Source organism: Barbus barbus (genome assembly GCF_936440315.1).
Source record: "Barbus barbus genome assembly, chromosome: 26".
Classification (NCBI taxonomy): domain Eukaryota; kingdom Metazoa; phylum Chordata; class Actinopteri; order Cypriniformes; family Cyprinidae; genus Barbus; species Barbus barbus.
The window spans coordinates 25,937,701-25,959,413 of NC_136754.1; the positions used below are offsets into that span (position 1 = coordinate 25,937,701).

The 21,713-nt window shown below is 37.0% G+C and overlaps 1 protein-coding gene across 1 annotated transcript; it reads right to left on the minus strand.

Moving 5' to 3' along the window:
* Window positions 1-42: 42 nt before the first annotated feature.
* LOC306846156 (receptor-interacting serine/threonine-protein kinase 2-like) lies at window positions 43-20,522 on the minus strand. Its single transcript, XM_079379289.1, has 13 exons — window positions 19,861-20,522; window positions 18,380-18,533; window positions 18,081-18,236; window positions 16,800-16,957; window positions 15,941-15,990; window positions 14,203-14,364; window positions 12,095-12,180; window positions 11,819-11,911; window positions 11,607-11,691; window positions 10,555-10,779; window positions 9,171-9,637; window positions 285-410; window positions 43-57 (listed from the first exon to the last, which is right to left on the minus strand). The coding sequence occupies exons 1-11, from the start codon at window positions 20,049-20,051 to the stop codon at window positions 9,213-9,215; spliced, it is 1,785 nt and encodes a 594-aa protein (XP_079235415.1). The 5' UTR covers window positions 20,052-20,522; the 3' UTR covers window positions 43-57; window positions 285-410; window positions 9,171-9,212.
* Between the last annotated feature and the right edge of the window lie 1,191 nt (window positions 20,523-21,713).

Consider the following 21,713-nt stretch of genomic DNA (forward strand, 5'->3'; position numbering starts at 1 on the left):
TGCTGCCCGCCTCTATGGAGGAACCCTCGAATGGACTATTGAAGTTCTTTGTTTCTCCTGTGGTGCACACAAGGAAGTATGAGAAACACAGAGAACAAATTATAAGGTTGAGCAGCACGAGAAACACCCTGAGATCTCTAGTTAATTAGATATGGATCTTTCCAAACAAGTGTAGGCGCAACCTGAAAATAATTAAGAGCTGCTTCCTTGTTCATGCGATCTTAATTCCTCTTATTTACCGTAACAAATCCACCCCATCAGTATCCTAGACAAACTACTTTTACCGTTAATTATCTTAATGATGCCCACTGTGATGACGAGGAGCAGAGACATGATCTTGGCGTACGTGAAAATATCTTGAACCAAAGTGCCCCACTTCACATAAGCACAGTTTATGAAGATCAGAATACCTGAGGAGAGAGAAATAAGGAGGAACACATTAAATACATTACGACATCAACTGTGTGACAATCAGGGCATTTCATATTAATGTTTTCGTCAAAAGATGACTCAAGATATTACATAAAAGCTTGCTTTTTTGTTTTGCTCTTATATTTCTCAGAGACCACAGAAGGCACTTTCCATGAATACAGTACTCTATAGTGTCTGAGAACTATTGAGCATGTTATATAAGCTATTAACATAGCATGAAAGTAGGTCATTCATATCAAATCAAAATCATTTCAAATGGTGATTTTGGCCTTTTCCACTTCAGGGTCTTGACCTTCTCAACAATATGCAACTAATAAAATAATACAACACTATATTATTTAAATTCATGGCATTCAGCTTTTAATGTTGTGTCATCTTTTCTAAAATCTTTGTAAAAAAATTATTTTATTGTTATTTATCTAATAATATTACTTTATTTGTATTATGCATTTTATTTATTATTATTATTATTATTTTTTAAGTCTACCAGGGGGGTGGGTGCTAAATTTGCACAGCTGCTTTTGTTTTATACTACTGTTCCCAAAGAAAACTCAAACAGTTGTTCATGTATTTTTCTAGTTTTTTTTGTTGTTGTTAAAAACAAAAAAATAAATACATTTTGGTAATAGCTTAGCAAAGATTGCAAACATTATACAAGATATATGTAAAATAAATCAGCTCATATAATATGATGTCTGATCTGAGGTTGAGATAAGTTAAGCAATAAGCATTCATATTTGCCAAAAAGAAACAATTTTTTTGGTCCCCTATTCTTGGAAAGTGCCAGGTCCCATCTCAGTTAGCATGTGAATAGTGTGTTGTTACAGGCTGTCCTCATGCACTGGTGGATCATGTCCCTGCCTTCTGAGAACACATTTAGCTCTGACTGGAAACTGTGTGAAGGCAACAGCTGCTGAGAAGGAAAGAGAAACAAAAACACCTCCTCTGTCCCGTGTGCCAGAACAGGCAAAAGAGAAAATTGGGCAAATCTGAGAAAAGTGACACATTCATCCTTGTTTTGTTTTCACTTTGCTCAAACTCGGTTTGCTTTAGATTACATGAACCAAAAGATATTTAAATAGGCCTAGATTTGTAAATTTAAACAAAAACCATTACAAATTAATGTCTACACTTGGGCTTAGACAACACGAGCCACCAACAAAAAAAAGTTCATGGGATTTGGACCCGTAGTGATCTTTGTAAATATAATAATGCATGAACATGGTAATCATTCAGTAACATTGTATTACCATCTGAAACCATTGTTGTACCATCACTTTTTTTTGTAAGAGACGTGTTGATGATCTTTATAAGCGTTATAAGCGGTTAATTCTGGCATGGAACACACTCGAATCACATTAGGGAAGTACAGTGGTTGTGAATGCCATTTAAGACCAAAGGATATACTGTACGTGTCTGTATGTGAAATTTAGTGAAGTAAAAAAAACAAAAAAAAAAAGGTGATGTGAAAGACAGCAGAAGTGGAAAAATATTTCTCTCTCACTCACACACACACACACACACTAAATAGGCATATTGAATAAATAAAATCACTAAAATAACATCTGCATTAATAATATAATATATTATAAATGTTTTTATCAAATGACATTTTTCAGGTGTTGTTTATGATCCTATCCTTCTTCCTCAATGCCTGAACAAAAACATAACGCAATGTGCTACTTGTTTTAACTAAAGCTTAGTTCACCTACAGTAAATATGAAAGTTCTGTCATCACTCTCATGCCGTTCTAAACCTGACTGACTTTCATTCTTCTGTCAAACACAAAAGAAGGTATTTTAAAGAACTCTGGGAACCAAACAACATTGGAGCCCATTGACTTGTATTCTAAACACTGAGACATTTCTCAAAATATCTTCTTTTGCAAGAAAGACACACAGTTTTGCATGAGGGTAAGTAAATGACAAACATTAACATTTCTGGTGAAGTATCACTTAGTCAAAAGACTTTTCCTTAAAGAGTAAATGCTATGCTAAGCTAATTAGCCAAGCTATTTGAAAACACAAAGATGAATGTTAAATGCTTTGGTAATATGCGCAATTTAGATGACAAATTCATTTTTCATGATCAAGAAAAAACACATTAAAGACTTTATAATGTATTGTTCTTAATCATGAAAAATGCTCTAATCAGGCACTGAATTGGACACATAAAAAGCTGTCTCAGGTAATACAATGGCTTTGGGGTGAAAGGGGGACAGGATCTCACACAACACAATCAACCGAAAAGGAAAGTTGTTTCAGAGGTGGTTGATGAAAGATTAGTAAGATAGTATTGTTCTTTGGAATAACTTGAAGAGAAAGCAGACAAGACTTTACAGAGGGAGCATTCACAATCTCTCTCACAGAGGACTCACAGAGACAAGCTGCTGCTATCAGTCTCACAGCATCGTACGGAGGCTGACAGGTTGGGTAGAGCGCTTCCACCAGGTAGTTGGCAAACGTCAGCGAGATGACCGCCTGGCTGGCCGGCTCGACCAGCAGGATGGATGTCCACAGGCGAATGAAAGCAAGGAAACCCCCAAAGGCCTCCAGGATGTACACGTAACTAGCACCAGACTTTGTAATAGTGGTTCCAAGTTCTGCGTAACACAGTGCGCCAAAGACAGAAAATATTCCCCCGAGAGCCCAGATGACCAGCGAAAGGCCGTAGGAGGCGCTGTACATCAACACACTCTTGGGCGACACGAAAATGCCCGAGCCAATCATGTTGCCCACAATTAAGCAGATGCCGTTAGTGAGAGAAATCTCCCTCCTCATGATCATCTTCTCCTCCGGCGCGTCTGGACCATTGCAGGCTCCAGCCGGCTTCTTCAGGTCCAGGTCTCCCTGTGACCCCGGACAGAGCTTTTGGCCTAAAGACATCAGTTTTTTCATGCTGAAGGAACAAGAAGTCAACAACTATTACAGCTGTAATCACTGATAAAACTCGTTAAACGCAGTTTGGATGATGAGCATAGTGTTTTTGTTTGGCCTTAACATCCCAGATATCTTGTTTCTGACTAATTTGCCAAACGCATTTTTTTTTACTTGTTTTTTTACTGGAATTTTTACTTCTGTAACAAAAACCATTCAGAACAACAAAATCATATTTGGTCTACAGATCTGTCTATACCATATTGTAGAACATAAATTTGCAATTGGCATAAAATATTACATAATATACAAAAATATTGGTGACACTTTTCAATAAGGTTCTGTTTGTTAATATTAGCCGAGTACATTAATCAACAAATTAACAGTAAAAATATTTCTGTAGCATTATTTATTTATCATGCTTTGTTAATTTTAACATTTAATAATACATTATCTATTAATATTACTGAATTAACATGAGCTGAATGAACAATGGCTAATAATTAAATAATTGATATATTTTTATATCAGTAATATATAATTGCTATATTTTTATATAACTGATATAAAAATATAGCAATTATTTAATTATTAGCCATTGTTCATATATATACACACATACATACACACACACACATACAGACTCACAAATAATAAGAAATAATAAGTAATAATGCAACAAATGTATTGCTCCTTGTTAGTTAATGCATTAACTATTAACTACAACTTTTCCTCAATACATTTGCTGCTTATAAATATTTAGTAAGATAGTTGTTAAATTTAGGTCTGGGGTTAGATTAAGGGATCTAAAATATGATCATACAGAATTAAGCATTAATATGTGCTTTATAAGTATTAATAAACAGCCAGTATGCTAGTAATATGCATGCTAATAAACAACTAGTTAATAGTGAGAATTGTTCCCTAAAGTGTTACCAAAAATTTTAATTAAACTAAGATTAATAAATGCTTTTTTGTCACCAATATTCCTGTATTTAATGTTGTCTTTAGCACTTTTACAAATGAGTTTGGGAAACAGTACAATCAAAAACAGCTTGAAATTAATTCATTTTTAATTAATAATGACACTAATAATATAAATCGCTTCAAATTGAAATATTTCACCAACAGGCAATGCCCTCACTAACCCCAGTATTATCATCGAAATGGCCACTAGTTTGGGGTCTTATTTAATATATTTAAATGTTGTGCCAAAAACAAACTGTACTTTACCTTTAATCATGTCAGAAGGAATGCTGTGGAAAAATTGAAAATGGATTGTGGAGAGGAAGATGTGAGTTATGCAAGTTTCCAGAGTGATGGTGATCCTGGTCAGAATGAAGAAAGCTAGACTGTCAGTGCGTAACGGGTCAACAGGATGAATGCTGTCGCAATCCCAGACCACAGACCCTGGTGTGTTTTTCCACCAGAGGCAATATGGCTTCTTGAGTTGCCCTGTCTATTTTAAGAGGTCTGTACTTAGAGAGAGAGAGAGAGAGAATGCCTGTCCCCTCCTATTGATAGTAAAAGTAGCTCCGCAAAACCCTATTGAACTAAAGCTTGCCTTTGTTATCTGATCGATTCCAGTTCTGGCTCTGCTCTAGAATTCAGTTTAAAGACAGGCTGTTTCTCCATTATTAGGAGGTGTTTGCTAAGACAATCAGCACTATTGCTATGAACCCTCTCACCTCAAGTATTCAACTTGTGCAACTCGTTCTGCACGGTTTGTGCAACACACATAATCAAGGAGATACATATTCAATGATCAAACCCCACAAGGGTTATTTTTGCCTGGCAGATGATAAAATCGATGAAAAGTCTCAGTGTTAGACATTTATTTACCAGGGTCTGTATTCACAAACATCTTTTGTCTCATCAATAGGACTTATTCAAAGAGTTTTTGCTTAAAACCTGTTAACAAAACTGCAAAGAAATGTTTTATGAAGGAAAGAATGGAAACCTGAAGGTAAGAGGTGGCCCTCTTGTTATATCAATGAGCGTTCTTACATCATGCAAGCTCATTGGTCGACAGGGAACCACTATTTGTCAAATTAACAGAAAAGTAGGCCTATATACGACCATTCAAAAGTTTAGGATTGATAAATATTTTAGAAGAAAGAAATTAATACTAGTTTTCTGCAATGAGGCGTTAAATTGATCAAAAGTCAAAGTAAAGACATTTTTAATGACAGGAGAGTTCTATTTCAAATAAATGCTTTGGAACCAAATAAATGGTTCCATTGAAACTTTAAACTTTGGGGGGAAAAAGTTTTTGTTTTTGTTTAAACATTTATAATAATTTCTTGAGCAGCAAATCAGCATATTAGAATGATTTCTGAAGGATCATGTGACTTTGGAGTCTGGAGTAATGATGTTAAATTCAGATTTGCATCACAGAAATAATATTCATAAATATATCTGACTGTATTTCTTATTGAATAATTGCAGCTGTGAGGAGCATAAGAGACTTCTTTAATACAAAAAGGTCTCATCCTTGGGTTTAAGATTTATTTTCAGCCTTAGAATGATCTATGAACTCTTTTTAAATAAACAAACAAAAAATCTAAGAATTCTAAAATTACCACATTTAAGAGTTGCTGATAAATTTCAGATACAGTATGTTTTTAGTAACCCCCCCCCCAATTAGTTTGTGAATATGGCCCCAGATATCAAAGAGACCAATAATTCTAATGCAAATCAATGAGAAATGTCTTTTGTAGGTAAAGAGAGATTTCAAAAGCACTCTATTGTTGAGAGAGGTCACGCTTAATCCAGATTAGTACCAACTATGGTGTAAACAGTTCTGGAATAGAAGAGTTCAGAATGTACTTTCAGGTAACACAAAAACAAGAAACCCCACACATTCAGGAAATTCTACACATTTTAATAACACTTCAAATTTGACCATTTTTGTGGAAGTTCCTCACATAGTACCAGAGCACAGATGTATGCTACTTGTACACTGCTACATATGCTATACATTATTGTCATTTTATATTAGATGACAAGCCATTTAGATTTGAAGTCTAAGAGCTTCAAGGCAAAAAAATAATAACATTGATATCAGTAGTAGTCATAAAAAAAAAAAAAAATCCCAAGCCTGTGTGATTTTGAATGTGATATGAACAAAAATGCTAATTTTCTGCATCCAGACATATTTTCTGCATTAAGCAATGTCTGATATATTGCTAAAATGAGTGCTAAAGTATATTCAGCCTCTGAACAATCTAAAGATGCATTCAGCCTCATAGCATCACCGGAATGGCACAGCACTGAGAAGCAAGTGATATTTTCAAAACTATATAGATAAAAAAAACTTAAGATGCATGTAAATTATCACAGAGAAAGTCTATAAATAAATACAAAATAATAACAGACCACAAATACTCTTTATATTGTAAATGGTCCCAAACCCTGGACAGTCAACATAAAAATCTGTAATAAAAAGACTGATCCTTTCTGCTCAAAAAAAGAAAATATTAACTACAAATCTGATTCTTGCCTCGAAAACAAGTCAATAACATCAAACACCAACCGAAATCAAGTCCAAAACTACAGCATGACCGATTTAGAGAAGGGAACATAAAACAACCAATATCAGTGCATTCCAGAGGACTAACGTAATCAATCTAGGGGAAATACACCACCTCTGTAACGATAAGGCCTCTAAAACAATGCCTGTTTGCACAGACAGGAAGTCTACAGCGCAGACGCATGCTAAACCCACCAGCACAGGAATTCAATGCCTGAAAACACTAAATAAGAGAAAACATGACTGGCTCATCGGTCAAGCAAAAAAGATATTGAATTTCAGTTTGTGTTCTGCTTAAAGATCAGTAGAGACGATATTTACAGTGCTAGCTCTAGGCATTCCCTTTGGTTCAGTTTCTAAATAATTTAAAACATAGGAAGCATAATTAACATCGGAAATCAAAACTTCAAACAACATGGCAAAAAACTGCTGGTCTAAACTGGCAACGGTTTTATAAACAGTAGCACGCAAAACTATTTGTTCCTTGATAAAAGCATCTCGCCAGTAGCGTTTCTTCAAATCTATCCAGATGTGATGTAAACATCAGTATATTCAATACGGTTGCTTCATGCTAGAGTCTATTTTATGTATTAAAAGTGCTGTAAACTTCCTCTGTCTGCTGCTACATCTGGAGTCAATGATAACCAGTGGCACAATACTTACGAAGAAAGAACTTATCCAAGACACTTAAGATGAAGTGTGAACAACTCTGGGCCGCATAAGGTTCAATAAGCAGGTCATTGATTATCCTGTTTATTATTGAGTTAATGCTCTTGACTATAGAAGCCCGTTTGCCACTGAATAAAAAAAAACAAGGTTATTGTGACTTCTCACAATTCTGACTTTTTTTCTTGGGATTGCATGATACAAACTCGCAATGCTGACTTAATTTTTTGTGATATAAACTTACAATTGAGAGTTGTAAAGCCCTAAAACAAAGATTGTTCATAGAATTACGAGTTTATGTCTCGCAATTCTGACTTTATAACCTGCAATTGCGAGTTTATATCACACAATTGAAAAAAAAAAGTCAGGATTGCAAGATGTAACCTCACAATTGCAAGAAAAAAAGGTGAGAATTGTCAGATAAAAAGTCACAATTACCTTTTTGTTTTTGTTTTATTCAGTGGTGCAAAGGAGCTTCTGTGCATGACTGACATGGCATGAGAGAACAACAAAAACATAAGAGAAGAAAAGGCTTGTAAGTAATGCTGGCCTCAGCCAGTTTGTGCGAACGCCATCATTATAGACTCCAGTGTACTGCCCTATTCAGCCTGGATTGATTCGGCTTCATCAAGCGTGTTGTCTAATATTGCTTATGAACAGGATGCTACAGTAGCCAGCAAGGAAAGAATGACATCTGATTGACTCAATGGAAAAAAAAGTGTCAGGAAAAGAGCTAACCTCACTGATAAAAACATTCTTCAAAAGAAAGTCATGTAGGTTTGGAAAGACATGAGGGTGATGCTGACAGAACCGTTGTTTTTGGGTGAACTATCCCTGCATGACCAAACCATCAAACCACTGGTGTGCCAATGGACTTTATTTCGAACTTCTTATTTAAAGTGATGCAAATGAAAAAGGGCCACGATACACAGTATGCAGCATAGCATCTGCTCAAAATGTGATGTTCAAGATCATGTCTAATTCTCAAGACGTATTTGTTGACTGAACCCATTGGATACAATGTAACTTTCAACCATCAAAGCCTTAACGGCGTCTACCCTGACTAAGGTCTGCATCTGTCCACCAACCCTAACACAGCACTCAACACAAAGCGAAACAACCAACAGCCCTCACTCTGAGTGCCACTGTGGGAAACAAGCACTGGTTTACAAAAAGGAAGAACGAAACCGCTGATTCACATGAGTTTTCATCAAGTCCAGACATGTAACTGTGCAGTAATATGGACGTTACTTGGCATTACAGGAGGGTGTGTTTTTCTTTATAACTTTACCTCAAGTCTTCTATTTTACTAAGTTTGCTGGCATGAAAAAAGTGCAGGATCGATTGCTTAGGCAACCAGATTCTTTCGATGGCTGGAATAAAGGTTTAAAATGTGACAATGTCAAACCACCGTACTGCTTAAATTTGTGTCCCTTTCTTCAAGGATTTATACATTACGTCAACACAAGCCAAGTGATTATTTCACCATAGTCTGCCTGTACAATGCGTTCAAGTTGATACCATAAAAAGTGTGTCATAGGCACCAACACCTTAACCACAGGGGCAAAAGCACTTGTCCAGGCACACAAAGTATCGGCCAAGCAGCACAAACAAATATAACAGCGTGTGAACAGGAACCATCCTTAACTGAAAGAAGGACTCACAGAGCTCCGGTTCAAGAGCAGTGATTGGGAGCTGGGAGAAGGTCAGAAGTTTTGTGTGTTGTTGAAGGAGCTGGAGAGGAAGGTGGCGCTGGGGGCGGTATAAGGTGGCGGCGGAGGGCTGGTGGTGCTGAGGTCGGGGTAGGGATGCAGGCCCATCTGTTTGTTGTCCTGGAGCTTCCGCACCACCACACGGCAGAAGTCCTCGCTGTGCCGCTCGCAAGTGTCCAGAAGTTTCCGTACTTTGGCGGTACGCGTGGGCTGGTTCACGACCAGTTCATAGTCCTCACGCATCAGCAGCTCCCGGGACAACAGAGCGTCTAAACTCTGATTGAGACACGCCTCCGTCATCTGCCGCACGATGTCCTCCCTTCGAGCAGCAATCCAGCGAGCCGCTGGACCTAGAGTGTCAGTCACAGTCAAAGACAGTCGAGAGTTTAATTTGTTTGTGTTTAATGCCATTCCAGCTTCTGCAGCTATTTTCATGGCGAGAACATTTTTTTTTTCTTTTTCTAAAAACTCCAAAACTGTATTTGGCTTAAAGGGTTAGTTCACCAAAAAAATGAAAATTCTGTCCAAATAGCAGATAGTAAATAGTAGTCTGTCCTACAATAGTCCATGTGACATCAGGGGTTCAACCATAATTTTACGAACCATAATTTTTTTTAATCAACATAATCAGTGTTTACGTTCAGTAGAAAGTGCGCACTTTCTACTGAACGTAAACAACGCTTATTACGTTAGTATACTCTTCAAAATGGCAGAAGAAGGTAACTTGGGTAGAAGACTTGCTGAATAAGTTATGTTATTATTGTTTTCTTTGCAAACAAAAAGTATTCTCGTAGCTTCGTAAAATTACGGTTGAAACCCTGATGTCACATGGACTATTTTACCGATGTCCTTACTACGTTTCTGTGCCTTGATCATGGTAATATCCTTATAGCTTTCGGATTTCATCAAAAATATCTTAATTTGTGTTTCGAAGATGAATGAAGGTCTTACGGGTGTGGAACGACATGAGGGTGAGTAATTAATGACACAATTTTCATTTTTGGGTGAACTATCCCCCTTTAACCCTCTTCAAAAGAGTTAACTGAATAAAAAAAGTTCTCTCAAAGAGTTAAAACCAGCACAATCTAATAAAACGTGCTTAATGGATAAAGGGATTCTGCGAAGAGAACATGTTGGAGGATCTTCCCCATATATTAAAAACTCGTGTCATCCTGGAATAACCTATTCGAACAATCTGGTCCCATCAGTTTGAAAACTGATAGAAAATTATTTTTCCAACATTGGGACTAATTTCATGAAGTTTATTCATTGTATATAGATGACATTCAAGAGATGCTTAGGCCCTGTTTAAGGTTTGGCTAACAGGCGTGATTACCTTGTGGGTGTGGCTGCAGCGTGAGGGGTTGTATGACAAGAGCCAGCTCACTTTCACTCTGAGGCGGGTATGGTTTGTAAGGCATGTTGAGGTCGGACACGGGCTGCACCGTCTGGTTTTCAGGGCTGAGGTTGTTCCGAGAGCAGTGGTCCACGAGAGGCTTCGGAGGATCAAGTGGAAGGGACATTAATGATGCCGGCGGACCAGCCTGAGCACCTGACACACCTGATGATGTAGAACAACACCAATAATCGAGCCAGTTAAAAGAATCCAAAGATGGACATAAGACGAATAGATTAGGTGCACGTGACTACATTCCCCCAACATTGTCATCGTTTACTCATTAGGGCTTTTCACACTGCGCTTAACCCTGGGTTATTGTCAATCTAAAGGAACATTCATGGTGACCTAGTTTGTTATTAAACTCTGCTCTGGAGTCCTGCATTGTAGTGCAAAAACTTGTACAGCGTAAAACAATGCAGTGTTACAACATTATGACTAGATGCTTAACAACACGCATCTAATGCAACCTATAATTACATGCTTTGCGCAGTCACAGAAAAACTGTGCAATATATTTCAAACTGTCCAAACTGTTTCAATAAAATTAGAAGCACACAGTTCCCTAGAATATCATTATATGCTTTAGCATTAAGATTTGTACTCATAGAAATTACTAAAGTAGTCAAACTTGTTTATTAGAAGGGGGTGACCCAATACTTTTGGCAATATAGTGTATATCCAAATAAGAATGTTTACCCAGGGGTTAGGAATATACAGATTGAAACATCGGTTTATGAAAAAACAGGATTAATTGTTATCCCAGGTAAAGTGTAGGAATAAATAAAAAGAAGCCAGGTTTCTGTTTAGAATGACACAGGGATTAACTATTTCAAGTGTGAAAAGCCCTATTATGTTTTTTTCCATTCAGCAATTTATTTCCATGGAAAAAATTAAGTCACACAGGTAGTGAACAACATGAAGGTGAGAAAATATGATGGCGTAATTTCATTTTTGGGTGATCTATGGCTTTTAAAAGAAATGAGTCCTTGCCTTGAGAGGGATTTGATATGGTAAGGAAGCCCGGATGGGAAATTTCTGCTTCCTGGGAAGAGAAGGATTCTGATCCAGATGTGTCCTGTCATGTAACATGAACAAAAAAATTAAGACACACACCAGAACACTCTTATCTCAGCTTAAATACTGAATCATCAACAACCCAGGACTTATATTATATATATAAAAACAAAAAGTAAGTGACTTACTGGCCAAGGAACAGTTTGCTCCTTCACAATCTTTTCCTCGATTCTTTTCCCATTTGTTTGAGTCGATGAGCAGCAGCTTGAAGGCCTCATATACTGAGGGAAGAAATGCATGAGAAATTACAATAGATTCAATAGTTGTTGTTTTGTTTTTATCTAGGAGCCAGAAAATCCAATCAATATATTTCCACTGACTAAATGTAGCCAAAAATAGGTATTAAAAGTCAAATTCTCCACATATAAATCCATGCAAAGTCAGTCCAACCCTCAAAGACTCACCTTACTTCGTTTGACTTCCAACACTGCTTCCAAGAAATCAATCTCATCAAATCTTCTCAACATGGGCTCCAGTTCAATAAGACAATCTGTATGCACAAAATAATTAAATAAACAAAATAAAAATAAATACACAAAACACAAAAACAATATTAAGAATTAGCTTCATCCAAAGCATTCCCAAACTTTTTTTTGACCTGAAATGCACATTCGCATGTTCACAGTTCTCTGATTTTGCCTAATGGTCATGGTCATTTCAATTTAATTATTTGATACTTAATCATTTTAGTAAGTGTTTTACTTTTTATTTTACAAATATTCACCTTTATTTGACTTTTTTTGTGATTTAATTAATTATTAGCTTTTCAACACCTCTGAATCTCAGTTTGGGAAACTCTGTTATAACTTACATGGCATCAATAATTGTTCACTTCCAAGAGTTGCTTTCACACCAATACAGTGCTGCAGGGATGATGCACTTTTGTATGCTAAAACCCAGAACGGGTTAGCATTTGAGCACTTTCAGTTTAATTCAGGTTTTTTGGTTAAATGCCTGAAATAAGGTCTGTGATTTTTTTTTAAAAACATTTACTTAAGCAGCTAAATGGGACTGTAGAGGTTTTCTGGGACATTAAATGTCATCGCACTGACCAGGTACACTATAAATCACTTGCAAACTTGTCTAACTTTCAGGGAAAATGTTTTTTTAAATAAAGACTGAAAGAACAATCTAAAGCTTGGTGGTGACGTTACGTGAATGTGGTCATGTAATGCATTCACAGAGAATTGGTTGATTGTGTTTAGACTTGAAAGCTGTTCATTTGTGAAGATTATTATGATGAACCACATGTCTAAGAATCATAAACTTCTGCTCATCCCACAGTTTATTTTCCACAATAATCCCAAAGGAAATGGAGAAATCCTATTGGGTTTTTGTCAGGGGTACCAGGGTAAGGCTAGTTTCAGGCTAGTCCGTTGGCTGAACGTCTGATACATACGGCACACAAAAGTGGAAACACTTCAGGAGTTTCAAAGTTGTTGTCGGATTGGTTGAATTATACAGGATTTCCGCGTTCTTTAACGTTCTGGCTGGAAACAAAGATGCTGTGACGCCAAACCCCCTCACGAAAGAAGAAAGCTGTCGTGTTTACAACTGTGACGATGAATGCTTATCAGGATCAACTAAACGCTGGATTTTCAAAAGTATGTGAAATATTTAAAGTTCTTTAAAAAAACCTCAGAGAGTTTTACACACCGGTCTGTTATTGTGGCGACATTTCCACGCCCCGAAACGTGACGCTGAAAGAAACGAACTGTGATTGGTTGTTTGACATGTCGGTCAAACAGCCTCATGGGCGGGCCTTGGCCAGTGAAAGCTGCCATGGATTCCAGACCTTCAGCCGTCAGTCTGAAGGTCTAGCTAAGCGAGACTAGGGTGAGGCTAACTTCCAGGTTGTCCAATAAAAACAAGAACGTCACCACAGCAGCACTCAACTGCGACCCATATCAGAGCTGACATGATGTGTATCCCAAATCACCATTTCAAGTGGACTTGGGAGTACAGTTTAAATTTTTTGGGACTACTTTCATATATAAAAAAACTGAACTCAAATGAACTCAGGGCTGTGGCAAAAGATCTTACTCAATGTTGCCTACTGCTTACTAGGAAATAAAATAGTCTGTTGTTAATGGGGCATGTTAAAAAAAATCATCAATGCCTAAATCTAGATATCAGACTTTCACACTTAAATACTGATTTATTAAACCTTATCTGATTAATAGACTTTTCTGGATGAATGACGCATGAAGATGACCCCAATGCTCTCTCTGTCCGTTCACAGTCATTTCCTCATTCCCCTGATCTGTGGCAATGTTTGTAAAAGAGAAAACTTTACTTGTAATGACTCAACATTTCTACTTGTCTATAACACCAAATTTTATCCTGAGATGACAAAATTACCAGTAAAGACCAATGACTGAATTGTGGTTAAAATAATTAAACCACAAGAACAGGTCACCCTATTGGATTGTGACAGCATGAAGCAAACAAGTTCAGAAGGATTGCAAAAAGCAGGGGAAAGGTCAAAGGCGGGGCGCAGGCTGACACTCACTGAGAAAGGAGGGCCGTTCATCTGGGTTGGCGGTCCAGCCACAGGTCATGAGGTTAACGAGGGTCTCTCGGCTGGGGATGTCTGCTGGCAGACTGTCCAGGCCCGTGTCGGGTCGAGATCCGCGGAGAACGCTGAACATGATCTGCATGGGATTGGTGGCCTCTGCTCACAGAGAGAACAAGAGGACAGTGTCAGAGGACAGACGAACTGCTGCAGTTTATGAAATGGAGGAGGAAGTGTCCATGAGAGGAAATCTGTGTCATCGTTTTTTTTGTATCAAAAACATGACACAGCAAAATGTGTTTAGTGCCGAGTAGGGCTGCACAATGATTCTGACTTCACTGGTTGCTGTTAGTTTCAAGTACTAGTACAGTTTATCAATATCTTGAATTTGTTCTTATATATGTTTTCATTTTGATTTTAGCTGAAGTTTGAGTAATTTTGTTGTTCTTTTTTTTTATTATTTACATAATTTATTAAAAATTGTTTTTCATTTAATTTTAGTTTTAGTCATTTTAGTACATCAAGTTAAACTAAATGAAAATGAGAAACTTTGCCAGTAACACTTTAGTTTAGGGACCAATTCTATCAATATTGGCTGTTTATTAGTACTTACAAAGCACATATTAATGCCTTATTCTGCATGAACATATTCTAGATCCTTTAATCCACCTCAAATTTAACAACTACCTTACTAATTATTATAAATTAGGAGTTTACTGTGGCGGAATCTTGCTTAATAGTTAGTTAACCGTGAGAATTGGCCCCCAGACTAAAGTGTGACCACTTGGTCTTGGCAACTAGCTGAAATAATAATAATTTCCCAGTTAAAATTTATTTTATTTGAAGTATCAGATTTTTTACAGTTTTAGTTAACTTTAATAACCCTGCTGTTTGTGTTTTACTGAATAAAATTAGTATTTTAGTACAGTATTTCATGTCAAAGAAAGTCTTTATAACTTCATGAAAATTTGGTTTTGTTATTTTACCTGTATTTTAAGCATGGCATAATACAGGTCTAATAAAGGTCATAAAACCATATGCAGATGCATCCTGCTGTTTATTATGCCCTTTTTTTTTTAACTAGTCTTGTGTGTTCCAGTTCTAATTTCTTTGTTGCTTCCACTCATACTGATATTAGTATTCATGATACAAAATAGTCCCATTGTTACATTCAGATGTCAACATTAAAGTTCTTCACCAAAAGCACACCACAAACACAGTGATGCACAAGAGGAAATATGCTTTGTTGTCTTAAACCCACAAAGAGAACAATCTGCTCTTGAACAAACTCAGCTCAAAATAAAAATGCAATTTAAAACCCAAATATAATTAGCATTAAAAAATGTATCAATCTAAAATGACCCTACTTATCTTGGCTGAAGTTTTTGCTTGTTTTAATAAAATGCTTTGAATAAACTCTTTTCATGTGACTGTTGATGATAATGTCATACAGTCAAGCTGTAAACATATTTCCATATTTGTGAAACACTCTGAAAGGCTGTTAACTCAGGAACCGATAAGACCAATTCAGTCCGATCCGTGAACTTTTTTTTTTTTTTTTTTAAACCAGATCACTAGATTGACAGAAAAGATCTGATTAAAAAGAATGCTTTATTCACTTTGTTCACACAGATTTGGGCCACATTTAAGTGCAGTCAGAATGTAAGAGATATGAATTATGTGACTGTCATGGAACCCATTGGTACACGTTTCTATAATTCATGATAGACCCTACCTTCATATGGTATCCGTCTTGAAAGCACTTCCCATGTGATGATGGCGTAACTGAAAAAGGAAGCACAGAACAAATGAGAGAACGGTTTCACTGCTCCATCCACATCTGGCAATCCCCCTTTGGAGATAAAACACACACTGTCCTATCGGTGTGATAATTTCAACATGCCCTCTGACTAAGATCACAAAACCTCAGACACGCTGGCAAGTTGACATTTAGTTTCTAAATCACTTCCCTTTTTTTGACCAGAGCAGTGAAGGACACAATAAAGGCCTCTTTCATGGGTAATTTTGGTGAGCTATGATTAAACCCAGAAACTGGTTGAATTTTTTTGTTCTGTTTCCCAGTCTCTCTCTTTGTTCTGAAAAATTGGTAAAGTATTTTAAAAATCCACCCATAATTTCCAATACTGCTATATTCCTCCCTACCAATCAAAGAGTTGCACATCTGTCAATCTATGAATTTCCATGACTTTTTCCATTCACTTATGCCTTGGATGAGGATCAAATATTTTAGATAAGAATAACTAGAAAAAAAAAAAAAAAAAAAAGTTTCATGACTTTTCCAGGCCTTTTTAAACTCCCTGACATTTCCAGGCTCACCATATGAACTCTGAAGATAAGTTAAGGGTGGAACATGTCCCTCATCTGACAGGAATTTTTCCGAGTCAGCATTAGACTCGGGCCACGGATATGCCCAAAAAGGACATCTGAACGTCTTAAGGGGATGCCCCCTCAAAAAATACAGGAACTGAGAGAGAGAGCAGTAGTTTAAAAGATTGTAGTTGAAATAATTTGAAACTCAGAAGTTCACCCATCTGGTCAAAACTGGAAGCTTTATAAAATCTACAGAAACTGACCTGTACATGTCATATTTGACATCAGCTCTGCGGTTCTTGGAAGGTTCGTACTCCTCGGGTGGCATATAAATGACCGTACCTCCCATTTCGGCAGGTTTGGAGCTGGAGCCTTTAGTGATAGAGAGCTGGCGCCATTTAGATAAGCCAAAATCAGCTATCTGTTCACAAACACAGACATACAAGATGCACATTAGATCAGAAAATCCCATGTGAAGTCGCAACAAAATATATGGTAACACTTTCATTTAGGAACCAATTCTCACTATTTACAAGTTGCTTATTAGCGTGCCTATTACTGGCATATTTATTGAATTTATTGAAGCAAAAGTCATAGTTAATAGAGAGAACTGCTGAAGTGAAGTGTGACCAAATATATTACATACTTTAAAAATGTATGCTGGTTAATGGTTGAATTTGAATACTCAATATAGGTTTTTCAATGTTTTCAAATTAAAAAGGGCACCACTATAATACATTCATCGCCATTTTCTAAACTTTGTTGTTTTTAACTTTTTTTGTAAAACAACAGAAACAAAATGCTGTGCTAGCATTTTTATCCAATTACAATGAAAGACGACAGGGGTTTTAAAGGCTGTATGTCAAGACTTTTTAGTGAATAACAACTAAAATGTCAGTCTGCTCTTCATGCAAAGCTATTCTATGACTTTAAAAATTTGAATTACTGCACACAAATCATATGGAGCACTTCCATGATACTTTTATGGTGCTTTTGTGCCCTTTTTGAAGCTTTAGAGCTCCAGTCTCCATTGTAATTGCAAGTAAAAGAGTGACCAGTAGATTAATAAAAATATCTCCTTTTGTGTTCCACAGAATCAAGTCATACAGGATTGAATTTACATTACAGAGAGTAAATTATGGCAGAACTTTCATTTAGGGGCTAACTCTCCCTTTAAAGTTGTATAACATGTTATACTAGCTAAACAGGTGGTTTCAAAAGTATGAGTATTCACTCATCATGTTTAAAAGAGAGCAGTAAGACTTTCAGACTTGGGAAAGAAACATGACACTTTCTGGAAAGAATAGCTAGATGAGAAGAGCAGGCTTACAAGATACTGACTCTGATAACATTCAGACAAATATGGAGCTCAGCGCTTTACAACAAGAGCTGAAATTCCAACAAAAACATCAATAGTTGATCACCTCGACGTTCAAATACCTCAAGAACTGCTTTCATTTGCAAGTTCCAGGAAAATACAAATGCATCCAAACACACATGTGAAAGTGTAATAAAATGGGGTATGGAGACATCTTCAAGCAAACCTTAACATGGTGCTCCCCATCCATCAGGATGTTCTGAGTTTTAAGGTCATGGTGTAGAAGGGGTGGCGTCATATTGTGGAGGAAGTTTACTCCTAAAGCGATCTCATAAAGAATACGCAGCCTCAATGGCCAGGCCACCACTGGGTACATTTCTTTCTGTAATGCAATAAGAAAATACAGAAGTGAACATTCAAGAACCTATATGCCACAAAGCAGAAAGTGAAACTGTACATTACTCAAAGTGAATTATTACACTAATACTACCAGACTAAACAGGAAGCATGTTTGTACATTTATACCTCATGCAGGAGCTCATCCAGTGATCCGTTGGTCATGTACTCAGTCACGATGCAGAAGAACTCGGGCTCATTGCACACCCCGAAGATCTGGATGATGTGGTTAAATCGAGCTTTGTGAAGCACCTCAGCTTCCTTCAATAAACAATTCCTTTCCCTGCAACAAAAGATGTGTTATAATATCATGCGATACAGTTATAAGTCATTAACGGCCTGTTTTCCCACAGCTTTTGACCAATGAATTTACACGATTTTTTCCTTTATTCCTTGAATTATCCATTCTTCCATGGACTTCGTTCTATGAAAATCTTGGCATCTTGGAACGGTTCATAAATTAAGATATTTTACGGTGCTTCGGTTTCCTTTTTAAAGGCCATTCATTATAATAACATCATGGAAAGAGTATATTAAATATTAAAACACACAATATTACAATTCTGGACAATACTGATAAGCTGATAATCATTTTCATAGTAACGGATGATCAAATTATTCTTCTGAATAAATAAATTAAACAGTAAACTAAATTCAATCATTTTAAATGCTACAAGTGACTTTATAACACTTCAATGTTATAGTATACAGTCTAAAATTATATATGTAATTTTGGGATTCGCTAAAGATTAATTTTAGTGAAATATTAAAGGGATAGTTCACACAAAACATGAAAATCGTATCATTTCTCACCCTCACGTCATTCTAAAAACCCATAAGACTTTTGTTCATCTTTAAAAACACAAATTAAGATATTTTCAATGAAACCAGAGAGATTTCTGTCTCTCCACTGAAAGTCACCCAAAACTCGTGTTTCAAATGTTTTTTTTTTATTTATAAAATTCGATTGGTATGGATAACTTTAACTGTTCTTTGTGTTTCAAAGATGAACAAAACTCTTATATGAGTGAGAAATGATAACCGAGCCATAGATGCTCATTTACCCCACTTTTAACATTAAAATTAAATAAATAATAAAACAGTCGATAAACATTATGAAACAGATATTTTGCATCCCTAGAAGGGTGAGCAGTGATTTTTCCTTTAGTTTTTCACAGAAAAATAAATAAATAGGGATGAGTAAAAGATGACAGAACTTTAAGTAAACTATCATCTTAATTTCCACTCAAAATATTTTCACGGCTTTAATTTTCAAGTTTTCTGAATTTGACTTCTTTGCATGTCTTTACAAGGTTTTCCATGATCTGATTATTAGCACAAAACAGTCAGCCAGTGTTTGTCCCAAAAGAGCTCATAGCCCATCACATTCCTACTTTCACAGAACTAGAAATACATTCATTTCCCAACTGCAGTAAGTTACCTTTAAAGCATGCTTATCTGCACAGCATCCTTTCCTAAAAACCTGCAACAACCAGCATTTATGGTCACACCAGACTGAAACCATCGCGGGGCATAACAAGCCCAGCAATCGACGGTTTATGAACCGTGCATTTGAGCTAATAAGGAAGCAAAGTAGAGCCTGAACCCACCTCTCACCGACCGGTGAATCCAGTTTTAAGCACTTGATCGCCACTGTGGTGCGCCAGTCGCTGTGCTGCGCCCTGAACACGGTCCCAAAACCTCCCTTACTGATGTAGTGCAGGTCCGTTAGCTTCCGATACGGGATCACCGGTAAGGTGCTGGTGAGACTGCAGATGTTGACGCAGCCGGTGTGCTCCATGTTTGAGGACAGTATGAGATGAGACGGGCCCGTTCAGCTTCAGTAGTAGAAAGGGGAACTGAAAGCGCACTGCTAACAGTTACAGCTAAAAACCCTCACAGAGAGAGACGATATCGCGCACATGTTGTGAATGCGGTCTAATCTACACTACCAGGAGACAGGCGTTCAGGTGCTTCTGTCTCACTACTAATGTATGTAACGTTAGAACAAATATCCTTGTTAAAAGTGTCCCTGGATAACAGATGGAAAAGAAACGTGTCCTACGGATCGCGCTTGGAGACACGCCCCCAACCCGAACGACGCATTTTATATCACGCCATAAAAACAAACTGCAAATTAGCGCCAAAACCAAATAAAACCACCACACTTTGAGATTTAACGATTACGAAGCGCTCGGTGATTATTTCGCAGGTGTGTGAATGAGTGGGTCGGACTAAAACCGCAACGTTACGTTTGTTTGTGTGTGTGTGTGTGTGTGTGTGTGTGTGTGTGTGTTTGGGTAACCACCCGTCTAGCCCCGCCCTTGACATGCGGATAGATGAATGACATCTCCACTAGCCAATCACAGACGTCTTGTAAACCCTTTAAGCAAATCCTGTCGCAGGGGGCGGGATTTCTCGGAATACAGGTAACGTTAGGGAAAAAAAAAACAACAACGCCGATCACACGTGACTTCAGCTTCCGGGCGTCAAAAGGGTCCACTTTTGATTTGATGACTTTTTTTGGGGTACATTCACCAGACCTGAACACTGTGAACCGTGAACAGCTTTTAATTACTTGCATTATTTTTATGGTTATTAAGCGTATATTAAATATTACTGAAAATATTGTAATCTGGACGTTTGCTCAGAAATGTTATACACGATACACCGTTTCGACTGCCGCTTGCTATCGCGTTTATTTATTTATTTTGTTTGTTTATAATTATATGTGTGCAATAATTAAATAGAATATGGTTATTCATAGTGTTTCAACTTATTTGAACTGTTATCAGACGTGTTTTTGACCAATGAAGGCTTCCTGGGTTATTCCATTATGATGTAACAAAGGGAATTCCCAAGAGATTTTTCCTCACAATATTATGGCACTGCATCCAGCCTGAAATAAAAAATAGAGAAACTTTAAAGAAATGTATGCTGACATGCAATAGAAATCAGTTCCCTCCTCAGGTACATCATTTCCTGTGCTTCTGGGTTCAGTGATGATAACAACAAGCTGTCATGCAGAGGATGGAGCTGGTTGCCTTGGTAACCGGAAGTGTTTTGCTCTTGGCACAGAGGGAGAGAGGAAGTGCCCTGAGTTACATAATTGCTCATTCTGTTAATGGTGATGATAGTGCCATTACTGGAAATGTGGTGTAGATGAGTAAATTATTTGGTATTTTAATCCAGACAGTGTCGGAGAATACAGGGAGGTTATTAAATGATTAATTATATCATCATAAAAATGGCTAACATATGCATAACAACTGCAGAATAAATGAAGCAACACAATGGAGTTTTCTTGTTTAGTTACAGACTGATTTAAATGCATTTTTAAAAAGAACTTGTTACCATCCTGTGAATTTAACACCCACAGCAAGTCCCAATGGCGCTATCTAGTGCTTTTTAGTAAATCCTGCAGTGGGTTTTCACATGTGTCCTCATGGATCCCAGCAGCGAT